The sequence below is a fragment of the Lissotriton vulgaris genome, chromosome 3_1, assembly GCF_964263255.1.
Source record: "Lissotriton vulgaris chromosome 3_1, aLisVul1.2, whole genome shotgun sequence".
Lineage (NCBI taxonomy): Eukaryota > Metazoa > Chordata > Amphibia > Caudata > Salamandridae > Lissotriton > Lissotriton vulgaris.
Window position 1 is genome coordinate 951,176,110 of NC_141689.1, and position 12,573 is coordinate 951,188,682.

Below are 12,573 nucleotides of genomic sequence, written 5' to 3' on the forward strand. Positions count from 1 at the left end.
TGCACAGATACCATAAAAATTTTATTTTACATAAAATAAAAGTGTAAACAATTACATATTCCTAATGCGTACAATCAGCCGTTTAAAGATTCTCAAGAACAGTCTGCATGGATCATGGGACCGGCTTCACCTTCAGTGAAGGGCTAAGTTACACCAGGCTCGAAACTTCTAGATGACAGGCGCATGGAAACCATGCGAACCTACGTAACTACACATTTATAACAGTTGATTTACAGGGCAACGATTTCCTTTTCCGCTTACCCAGCGTAAGAGCCTAGGTTTTTTTAAACACATGTCCCAAGAACTACGTTTCAAGCGCCTTGCGCTGGTCTTCGTGATACTAGGAATCCAACATGCTTGCTTAATACTATAATGGGTAGTCAATTTTATGCAGCACAAAAAGGCATTCGGTGGCATGGCTTCGCTATTTTATCACTTGAAAACAAATCGCAGCTAATTAAAGTTAAGTAGCCATCGTTTGCAAACGGCCTGCTGTACATGTCAAGCAGTAACTTGACCCATTTGACCTAGTAGTAAAAAAGGTACTGCAATTTAATGGTCGGTTATGCAGAGGCACGACCCTATTCCAGAGGGAGAGATTAGAAGCACGCATGTGACTAGCTTCACTGTTACTAAACAGGAATAGGGAATCACGGTGTAAATATGGCGGACATCTCCCAAAACTATATTACGTTCGGAAGACTAGGAAAGCCCCGCAGATGTGCGTACATGCAACAGCCACAAGACAAGGTGGCACTACCATAGGCCATGTTATTTTTACTTGGCAGTTTCCAGCAGGGAGGGAATTACCACGACAGATAAAACGGGACATAACTGCTCTAGTTAATTCATAGGAAATCCAGGAGCATAAAATCAACATAGGTCATAAAGACACCACAAACCTTCCATTAAAATTAATTTTATTTGTGAGAATAGAAAACAAGCGTTTTATTTTAAACAGCCACAAGTGTAATCTCGGTACTGCTCATGCTACAGCCCCTTTATCTAGTAGCCTTAACTGCGAGGCAGGTTCAGTTAGCCAGAGTAACTAAAACGCAAACAAGCACTCCAAATTCAAACAGAATTCATTCTCACCGCCCCTCGGCTTCACATGGTCCGACAAGGATTAAACCTGCCCCTTAGGCTCTAGTACAGCCATGAGAGTACTACTTGCAGAGTTGACACTTTAAACAATCGTTTTTAATCCTCACAAAACCAGCAATTTACTCACTATACAAGTTGACACAGAAGGTTCTCGAAGTTTATTTTTTAAAAATAATAAAATGTTTACAAAACATCACATTCTGCACATAGCTCATGGCAGGACATACTAACTTTTTCAAAAAGATGCAGTGTACATCAGTCTTCACAATAGTTACATTTTAACAGGACAATTTACAACCAAAATAAAACTCGTTCAGACACTTCCCTTCCCACTCCACGTAAGAACTAAGTGTTGGGTTAACTGGAAAGATGCTGCTACACCTCAAACGCAGATGACCTAATGAAGCAGAGGAATGATGGCTTTACCAGAAGCGCAGAAGAAAAAAGGTGCAGGATTCCTTCATTCTTCACTAGTCTTATAGAAAAGTTGCCAAAAAATGCTGCTCCACACTAAAATAAATTGTACATTATAACCCTTGAGTATGTGCCTCAATTGTTTAGAAGTCAAAACCCATAAGAATAGTCTTCGGAATACTGCTTCACACTACAAAAAAGAAAGGAAAAATTTGCATCAGTAACAGAGGTATGCATGCACATCAAGTTAAGGCAGTAGTTGAGCCACAAGAAAGCCAAGGCCATTTTTAAAAGGAACAGTGCACGACTAATCAGGTTAACAGCAGGAAAGGCAAGCAAAGATGTTAATATAGCAGAAAAAGTGCTAGTTGTGAAATGCTGCAATGAACATCAATCAAAACCAACCCATTTGAGCTTGTCCTGTAGAGGCATGGCCTGTGCCATATGGCAGACTGCGATTTGTTGTCAATTTAGTTATCTAAAAACAACAAAATCACTAGTCTTCCACACAGAACTAGGCCAAGATCCACTGAATCTTCTATTTTTTCTACAGGCTCAAGTAAATTGAGTTTATACAAGTTGATTTTGCAGCAGTTCCAAAGAAAACTTCCATTCCAGGGAGGTTAGCAGGTACGTTTTAGTAGGGAATGTATAGAGAAGTTAAAAAGAGCAAAACAGGTTAGAGCAAGTACGCTAAGGATCTCGATGATCAACTGTTTCTTGTACCTGTTTTGGAGCAAGTACTGTGCATTCTGTATCTGGTCCTGTGTACCAATGATGGTAATTATCCGATCTTCTGATCCTTCCAAAGGTTCGTCTATTTTAATGGAAGCTCCCGATTCATGCCGTATTTGCTTTATTCTTTGTCCGCCTTTGCCAATAATCGAGCCAGCTAACTGAAAGAGCAAGAGTAAGTCACTTAAAACACTTAAGATTCCAAATTAAGGGCAAGACACGGACATAACTTGGACCGCTGGAACTACCATTAATATTGTTAATGTTAACATATTTGGAGAATTCAGGATTCGATTAACACTTAGTCATTGGCACGATTCATAAATTAGTTCTTAGAACTCTTCAACAAACCCTTCCAGCAACTGCAAAGTCGAGCACAAGAAACATTATGCCCAATACAGTGTTATTCATGCTGACAAGAGTGGATTGCGTAGTGCACCCTGCAGATCAATTCTTGTGAGATATAAGAGTTATATGTAGTCTCAGAACCTTGTTGCAACCCCCATAGACATTTGTTTGTTACCCATCAGTTAGGGGTTAGGGTAATTACTAGACACTATAGTTGAAGATCAGTTTTCTGGTGGCGTTCCCTACACTAAGTCAGGTTATTCCTTTTCAGTGCAAACTAGTCCTAATTAATTCCTCACCACATACCTAGCCGCAAATTAGGTCAGCTGGATCACGACCTAACCAGAATGTCAGTTTACAAAACGTACAATCAGACAGGAAGCTCATTCAGTAATAGTTCACATTTTGTAATGAGATTGAAGATGCTCTGCACTAAAATTGACTTTTAATTACTTATCAAACCAACTGAGTTTGCATCAATTGCCTATCAAATGTGGAGACCAATTTGACAGAACATTTGTATATAAAAAAAAATCGAATTTTATACATAATTATGTTATGGCCCATAACTTTTAGCTCGGTGGAAAATGCTTTCACTAAAAAAGTGCAACGGGTGCCAATTCTTTAACACAAAGCCTCAAATCAGTCGAGCAATAAAAAAAAACAAGGGGGGGGTTTAGAAACTTACGTCTTTGGGAATTGTTACTTGTGTGGTGATGACAGGCCCACCAATATCGCCATAAGAACCACGGCCTCCTACATGAGAACATTAAACAAAATCAGCCTCCAAGTTATTTTACACTAACACGACATAATTCTCTTTAAATAAAACAAACAGGAAGGGCACCTACCATATCCAGATGCACCCTGAAGAAAATCAGCCACGACATTTTGGAAGAAAGGGGTGGGGAAAAAAAGTAGACACATTTAAAAATGCTAAAAAGTAAAGACGCTAAATGTTAAACAGCAGAGTTAACTTTTTAAAAGCCAATACTCAGAGCTCGATCAGGTAGTTATTTATAGGGACAAATCGAGCTGGAAATGCCATAACTTCTGAGACAAACGGACTTAAGACCTAAAGGCATCGTTGATACAAAGTGAAATCTCATCTTGTCACATTTGCTGGTTTTCAGACTCGATAAGTCAGTCTTTCTACATTTTTCTGTGGCTCAAGTTTGAGGATTTTGAAAAGTGAACCGTTACAATAGAACTGTGCAAATCATTAAAAATGTAAGGCCAGTTTTTTTCTAATAAAACACCGAAATAGCTCAGGCTTTTTCCTAATAAAAACTGGAAGAGCCAAGTGAACTGTTCATAACTAGCAAAATATATTTGAAGACATTTCAGTCCGTTTATAGGACTGAACTTTACTTGGTGATGTGCAAATTTTACATATTTTTACTGAAACCTAATTTCCAAAAATTGTTTATGCACCATCAGTGAAAGTACACGTCAGTGGGAAAATAGGCTTTATGTAAAGGACAGTGCATCATGGTTTAGTAATATATTTATGAAAAGTGAGTTTAACATGAACCGGAAATTATTACTGCTCCTGCCCAAATAAGTGCTAACAGTGAACTAAGGGCCAGATGTACAACCATTCCATTTTGCGACTGAGGCTGTTAGCAATTCCAAATGAGTTGCGTCGCAAGGGACCAGCCCGGAATTTGCAGCCTATTGGGAAAGGCCTGCAAACACAACCTCTTTGATGTTAGGGAGTGTTTAGCGACATGCCATTCAGACTCGCTATTAGGAAAGGAAACCCTTCCTAATAGAAACTTTAACATTATTTTGCAAGCCACCTACTCGCATAATAGAGTTCATACATACCAGCATAATTTTTGCGGGGCTAATTTCCCCCTAGTGTCAGCAAAAGCCCCCCTAGTGACAGCAAAAGCCCCCCTAGTGACAGCAAAAGCCAGGCACCTATATAGGGGCTTGATTCTGCTTATACGTGGCGCAAACATTCAGTCTAGTAAACAGAAAGTTTTTATACAGCAGGAATAGTGAAGGTGCATATTTACAAGCGCGCTCCGAGATAAAGCCGGCTCCATAAAACAAAATATTTGCCTAGGATTACACAATTTGATACCAGCTCACAGGCCGAGTAGATTAGTCAAGTTACTAGACTACATTACTGACATATTTAAGGGGCCGAATCAAAGCCACACTTTACAAGACCGAAGTACCTAATGTTACATCAAAATATCTGATTAGACCCTTAAGTGCTATGCCACGATTCTGAAGATCGACACGGTCACTTAAGTCTAAAAGGAGCATGGCAAATTGATGTTAACAAAAAAACAGTTGAACCTTACCATTGCATCATATTCGCCAGGTCGTCCAGCGTCATAATAAGTTTGAGAAGACTAGAATGAAAGTAAAAGGCGTTTTAGTCAAATGTTAATTTCGAAGCCATTCGCAAAGCCCCTCTAAACACTCATAACAAACATCATAGCATTGTATGCCTGAAATATTTTCCTTAACCCCTTCCAGGCTCATGACGAGCTGGGCTCGTCATGGTGTAGCCTCCTCGCACGCTGATGACGAGCCCAGCTCGTCATGTAACATGGGTTTTTTAAAATATCAGCATAGGTGCAGAATTCCACTAGCGCGCATGTGGTTAAATGCTACAGGTTGGTCGCACGTCAAGGATAGCTTGGAATAAACTCAGCTGGACCATTCTATTCCGAGGGAACCAATGCGGTATTAAGCGTGATTTATTTCTTCACACATACCATTCAAACATGAACGCGCATACATTCCACCGCCCTTCAGGACCTCAGTACTTTCAGGTAGATTGCGCATTAGTCGCCCTTTTTTCGGGCAAAGGGAAGCTGTGCACAGAATTATGGTTTTAAGACCTGTCATCTCCAAGTAGCTCGTGAGCTTCCAGTAGCTCCCCAGGTACATGCGAGTAGCTCGTGTACAGCCCAGCTTACTTTAAAAGAAGCTTTTGCTGGTCTATATTATTTGTACACCAACATAAAAAAAAACGTTCAGGATGAGTTAGAATGTTTAAGCAATTGCATGGAGAAAAAGGTTTTAAATCCAAAACGCGCATTTAAATCTAGGAGTTGGATAACTATTATATTGTATTCTGAAGCATAATGGTAGTGCCAGGAAAGCCACAGCAGCCTGGGGCAACTGGAAAATGATGTTGCCCTACTCTGCTGCAAGGCAGCGAGCTGTAGAGTACGGCTTGCAATACGCATTGGTCGTATTTTTATCCTGCCATGGTCGGCTGGACACTAATTTTTGCTGGCAAACTTATGCTTCTCGTGTAAACGTGTGCTACTCCAATCCTAGCGTTAATGCCCCACGATTCAGCGTTTCCCTGTTCTAGGGCGCATCAAACAATGTTTCCAATGGCATAGCCTTGGAAAAGAAAGTATGCTGCCGTTCTTTATGGACCTCAAGGCAGCAACAGTATATAAGCAATGGAGAAAGTCGCACTTTATAGGTGAATAATTTCAGAATCCGCTAATCTGCATTGCTATTGGCGTCGATTTTATAAGATCAAACCAGAGCAACGAGAAACCTGAGATGTATATATGCTTTAACAAAAACATGCTATCGCGTGCAGATTTGTAGTCTTCCAGGAGGCTCTAGGTGCAAGAAAGGTTTTGATAAGAAAGACTGACATCACGATGATATGCTAGAGCAGCAATAAAACCACGGGGTGAAACAGAAGTATGCGCTGTGGAAAAGAATAAAAACATCCATGCAAAGAACACAGGAAAGGTCATTTAGGAAAGCAAATCTGGTAAGTAAATAGAGAGGATATAGCCACGATGTTAAATGAGGATGACTGGTCTAGGTTTGTGGAGTTGCGAGGTCAGGAATGCTTTAGTAACAAATTTGGTGGCGTTGTCTGGAACACCATCCAAGATATGGAGGATAACTCATTCCGTTAGCGTCATTAACGGTTACGGTGCACGAATTCTTTCTGGGCATTTGTTATGGATACCTACAGAATATGGATAAAAGAGGTAACTGCTACCCTGCTGACTAGGCGCTCTTCACCCGAGTTTCGCATACACCCTTCAGGATCTCATCACGAAAATATTCTGAATACAAATACATGCCGAGCCCAAATTACAGGACCAACAGTTGTGGAACTACACTAGTGTAAGTTACACTGTGCAAGAGCGAAATACACGCAAGAGGCCTTCGCCTTATTTACAAGAAAAGATTAACTTACCATTGCGTCATATTCGCCGGGTCGTCCTCTTCTGTCACTAAAGAAATAAAGGTAGATATGTAATACCACTAAAGAAATAAAGGTGTCAACAGCCATCACCACAAATAAAGTGTCTAGATAAAAAACAAGACAACTTACCCTCCTCTGGGAGGTGGTGGTGGTGGTAGAGGAAGATTGCGTGCTCTGCTACCACCCCTACCTCCACGGCCAGGAGGTAACGGAAGAGGCCCCCTGCGCGGACTCATGTCGTCATAATCTCGTCTTGACTGTTGCATGGGACGCCCACCCCGGCCAGGGGGCATGCGGTCGAAGCCGCCTCTACCTTGCATAGGAAATCCCATTGGACGTCCTCTTCGGTCATCAAACATCATTGTGAAACCACCGTAGTCGTATGTTTCGTCATAGAAATTTGGATCATATGGCTGAGCACGGCCTTTGATTGGAGACTTGAGGTGGGAAACACGCAAAGTTAGTAAACAAAAACAAGTGAAACAGACCAACAATCACACGCATCCAAAGGGTAGAAATTTCTGACACTATGAATCTTAATCAAGTCAATATTTTAGGCAGTTGAAACTATTTTTTTAGTACACGGGATAAATGTGATGAGAGCGGCGTGGGCTTCAGGTGTGAAGTTTTACAATTCCCTCCTTACAGTTAAGGAGTCCATTAGCAACCGCGATTCTTATCTGGAGCATTACACATCTAGCTTCCATTGTGTACATCTTATCCATGATCATAACACCTCCTGCTGCAGTTTGGAGCACATTAGCACCACCCACCTCCTATGGAGGAATACAATATAGCAGGCTTAGTTTTATTGTGGGTTTGTAATCTAGGGGTGGGCTCCATCGAGGTGAATCTTACATGATCACTCGCACCGAGCTCTAAAGGTGTAGTTACGGAATATCGAGCTACATTCGGAAAGCTATTAGACGGGATAGGCAGTTACCTCTGATATAAGGTCAAGAATAACTTTGATGCATTCAACAACCCTGTCAGGTTTTCCTCCGATTAGAACAACGCGATCAGTTGAGTGAGGACAGCACTCCTGGAAGAGCTTAATGGTAGTCTGGGTGTTCTAAAAAGAAAACGGACGTTGAATTCAACAGTATTAGTATAATACCCATTTATAAAAGACATTTTTAACCTATGTAAAGTAAAGGGGGATATGTGGATTCATAACAATCCACTGGACTACTTGCTAAGTATGATTAATTCGAATTACTGAAATGGAGTTTAATAAAACAGTATCCATTGTAGGAGACATTTTCATTCGTGGTCTTCTAAGCAAGTGACTCGAAGTTACCAACGTGGGCTGGACCAGTGACTAACGAAAAAGGAACGGGGGTGTAAGGTAAAGTAACAGCTCAGTACCTCTCTGAGCTCCTTGATTTTCGCACCCTTCACACCAATAATTCCACCTGCGAGACTCTGGTGAATCAATAGCCTTAGTTCACAATCAAAGTCGCTTCCTTTGAAGTGTTGGTACTGCAGATTAAATAGAGACTATTAGAAAGTTAGTTGGTAAAAATAAAGTGAAAACTCCCCATCAATATACATTTCATATACATAAATACTAACAGGTAAAACAGTTTTAAGAAAGCATTTTTAAGGCATTGTGGGCAGGTTATACAAGTACGATATTTAAAACCTACCTCTTCCAAGGTGGGAATAATTTTCTTCAGTATTTCTCCAATTGTTTCTATGTCCGCGCTGATGCTCAATATGCTGAAAACGGAAAGTACCATAAAGCAGAACAGAATAGAGTAAGTGTGCAGCAAGTGGCTTTTTCAGTGTCGCAACCAACAAAAACGCCCACCCGGAAGTCTACGAGAACATGCATTATTAACGCCTACATGGCACTATAGTTACGGATTTGTGGAAGGGCTCAGATTAAATGGGCAATAATTAGCGCAGAACTAAAGCAGCGATTACCCCCCCCCCCCCTACTAGATTAGAATTCCCACCTTTCTACCAATGGCACACCTGACAAGTTATAGGTAAGTGGAATATGCAAGTGGTGGAACAGAACATTATATCTTGAGCAAGGAAATGGAGATAAGTTAGAAAGTAGGTAACTAATGGGCTCTGCAAGAACAGAAATGCAGGACACGAGACAAACAAACATGAGAAGTGAAAGTGAACCAGACTTAGAACTCGCCAGAAAAGATGTTGGGAGGGAGAGCAAGGTGGGCCACAAAGACAGAGCAAGAAAATATAGAAATAATTTGATGTATGATGCAGCAAAATGCGAAACTTTTAAACTGTGCTCCTTCCATTGAAATTAGTGGATTTTGGGTGGGAAACTTACGTAATAAAAGTTCAGTGACAATATATACTTATGGGAAAAAAGACAAAATCGATAAAGACAATAACATTTTTATACGGGGTTACTATTTAATTATAAAAGGCAGGTAATAATAAAACACATTTCTCTTGCTAATCAGGCAGTGAGGCATAAACTGTGGGACATACCGCTCGGGGCCACTGCTGTCTGGGACTGAAACACTGGCATTGTACTGCATTGGTCATTGGCGGTCGTGGATGTTGGCATTGGGTATGGGTATTCAGAAGTTGTCAGGTATAGTGCCCGTTAAGCAACAAGCACATTTTTGGGCAAAGCCAACCAGGGTTCACATGGGCGTTCAGGGGTGGATGGGCCAACGTCATGATGGGCAACGCAGGGACAGGTCGATCCAGTACATGGGCAACGGAGATATATGGCCAAAAAAACAAGGAGAGGGAAAAGGGGGAAAAGCAACACATTTTAATGTAATACAAACTATACTCAATAACTCATTAATGAAACAAGTTGTACTATAGGTAACCGTATACTGGATAATGCTTTAACATTTGTGGACCTAAGTTACAGATTCTAATTAAAATATTGGCATTCAAAGCAGGCAGGTTTTTATCAGGATGGGAAAATTAAAGCGCTCCAATTCGGGCACGAACAGTCTTATAATCAATGCAAAATAATGATTAATAGACCAGGATCTATTAGTATTGAAATGAGAACACTGCCCACAATAAATGGTTTAGCTCAGGGACTTTAGTAAAGACCCATGTCACTTAATAAAATGTACATGTAAGAGCAAAACCCAACGACAACAATCGGTTTTATGACCTCGCATATGGACTGCGCATTGCTCACGCTCCAACGGGATCAGCACGCATTAGACCACGCCCATTTCAGATTGGTTACAGGATAAGATGCTGAGGGTAATGGCAATGTGAGGTACAGTCGAGGACACAAACTTTTTTATGGGAGTGCAGCGCACGACTGTCGGCAACAGAGGGCTAGTTGTAATGTTGGTAGTTCAGTACTCTTACGACATCACCCTAATATAATGATTTACGTTACAAAAGCGTGTTCACCTGCGTTCCGAATAACTTTAACGCTAACGGCTCTTTCTATAAGCGATATTAATAACATATTCTATCGGACTCGTGTTCAAGGATATCTACTATGCTTGAGAAACTAGATTCATGCAACTCGATGCTAGCTAGCAACGTTTCCAGTAGTTGATAAGCCCTAAACAACGTAATTAGTGAATACTCACGTCTGTCCTCAGTGCTTTGATGTTTTTGCCACCTTTTCCAATTACTGCCCCGGCATTCTAAATGTAAATGAACAGTTCACGAGTAAAAAACAAATCTGGGAGATTAGGTATAATAACAGTAAGATCAGCGGCCACTTCTATCCTTAAAATACCTTGCTCTGGAGCAGAATGCGCAATTCTACCATCTCGTCTGTGTTTCTGGATCTTTTGAATGCCTGTTCTTCCTCCATGTCCTCTGCTGGGCGTTTTCCTATATAATACACCGTGAATGTTCTCGTTAATGTCTGCTACTGTTCTTTGACTCGCTAAACCTTCCAGTTAAGAACAGTCGCTACACATGCAACCCCTTTACTACACTATAGCATAAATCACATTACCGTTGGTTTCTGTGTTGGAGAATTCAACTTCTTGTTCAGTCTCCATTTTCTTGAGAACCTTCTGGATGTAAACTTAGCCTGTTGTAAGTAAAATGTCCGGTTTAGAGATTCACAGCCTAAAGGAAACGCGCATGCTTTACAGGCAAAATCCTGTAACTCCACATGTAGAAAGGCACTTTTAAAGTACCACATCACACAACACTTTAGTAGACATACAATGCACCATAAAACGTCCGGTTTAGAGATCAGCCTAAAGGAAACACGCATGCTTTACAAGCGAAGTACTACAACTCCACATGTAGAAAGGCACTTCTAAAGCACCATAAAACGTCCGATTTAGAGATTAACAGCCTAAAGGAAACGCGCATGCTTTACAAGCGAAGTACTGCAACTCCACATGTAGAAAGGCACCATAAAACGTCCGGTTTAAAGATTAACAGCCTAAAGGAAACGCGCATGCTTTTCAAGCGAAGTACTGCAACTCCATGTGTAGAAAGGCACTTTTCAAGCACCACATCGGAACACTTTAGTAGACATACAATGCACCAATGTAGTATTTGCCTATTCTCCTCGTGCTGTTCTCAGCAAGGTGTTGTTCCTTATGAATAAAGAAGTTACCAAACTACAACGTTTCCTGGAGCCTTTTATTACAGCCAACAAGACAGCCCTCCCACATACAATTTCTTACGCCATTACATGGCGCCATTTTGTCTTCGTGCAGGCGGCAATAATGGCGGCTTCAGTAACCCCGACAGTACGCTTCAACAACAAGCGAAGTGCTAACCCAGTAGTGATTGCTGTATCCAGTACGGATATCGCCGTTAACACCAGTAGCGAGGGCCGGTGAATTACACGGGTAGTCTCAAGGCAAGGTTGTTAACGGCTGCAGGCCGCCATTCCCGGGCTGCCGTCTACACACTAAAGTAACATGGCCACCGCCGCCATCTTGCGTTACACGCACTGCACCAGCGCCTCACGCGATCTGCCCGGCAACACAGGCCTCAAAACCGTGCACACTCACAACAATAAAACGCTACAAAGGAAGCCGGAATTATCGACTACCATACTTCCCTACGCCCAACTACGTCTTGAGAAGAAGAAAAAATAATGATACGTTAAAAGTGTTACATATACCCGCTATATACCTGCGAAGCAATAGCCATCAAACAGAACAAAAGCGGAGCCGAATCCTGTATAAGCCCGAAATGTACTTATAACACCGTATCGTCCACCGGCATACACGTAAACTACGTCTCACTCACACACCAGTAAAGAAAAAAAAGGGTTCAGGAACCTACCAACCAAAGTCTACGTAAAGCATTCAAAGTAGAATAATTTAAAGTATAGCTTATTCCTCTTTTATAGCAGTGCCGAAACGTTAACAAAAAACGGTTGCTCCCTCTTACCTCACGCACTCGCTTAGGCCCACACGCTCTCAACACGGACTGAAGTAGAGAGGAAATGCGACTGCACCTTACTGTAATATCTACTCAGAGAGCCTCCGACGCTACAGCATGTGCGAGCTGATAGGCTGGCGAATAAACCCGCCTTCTCCGTGTGCGCTAGTTCATTGGCTAAGCTTGAGTGCCAGTAAACCTTTGGGCGTTCTTAGTCCATCACTTGTTTTCCCAACCTCTTCCTGTGACCGCCTCCTGTCCCTGCTGTGCCAGTTATACAGTAACTAGGCTGCCTGTACTGGTTATTTATTTCAAACTTACAGACCAATCATTAAATGGTCTGAAACTAAACAAAATATAATTGCGATGAAGTAATGAACCAACGGACCGAGCTATGTTTTTAAAATATGTCTCAGAAGTAATCATGT

The 12,573-nt window shown here is 41.4% G+C and overlaps 1 protein-coding gene across 2 annotated transcripts; it reads right to left on the reverse strand.

Moving 5' to 3' along the window:
• Positions 1 to 1,235: 1,235 nt before the first annotated feature.
• HNRNPK (heterogeneous nuclear ribonucleoprotein K) lies at positions 1,236 to 12,391 on the reverse strand. 2 transcript variants are annotated; one of them, XM_086961309.1, is made up of 15 exons: positions 12,155 to 12,391; positions 10,749 to 10,826; positions 10,524 to 10,621; positions 10,372 to 10,428; positions 9,284 to 9,327; positions 8,464 to 8,536; positions 8,183 to 8,296; positions 7,758 to 7,886; positions 6,944 to 7,251; positions 6,806 to 6,842; positions 4,920 to 4,970; positions 3,453 to 3,468; positions 3,290 to 3,357; positions 2,245 to 2,414; positions 1,236 to 1,708 (listed from the first exon to the last, which is right to left on the reverse strand). In XM_086961309.1, exons 2-15 carry the CDS (start codon positions 10,792 to 10,794, stop codon positions 1,669 to 1,671), a joined length of 1,251 nt encoding a protein of 416 aa, XP_086817435.1. In that variant the 5' UTR covers positions 10,795 to 10,826; positions 12,155 to 12,391; the 3' UTR covers positions 1,236 to 1,668. The 2 variants fall into 2 exon arrangements, with proteins under 2 accessions (XP_086817435.1, XP_086817434.1); XM_086961308.1 differs by having other exon boundaries at positions 8,183 to 8,314; positions 12,155 to 12,275.
• Positions 12,392 to 12,573: the final 182 nt, after the last annotated feature.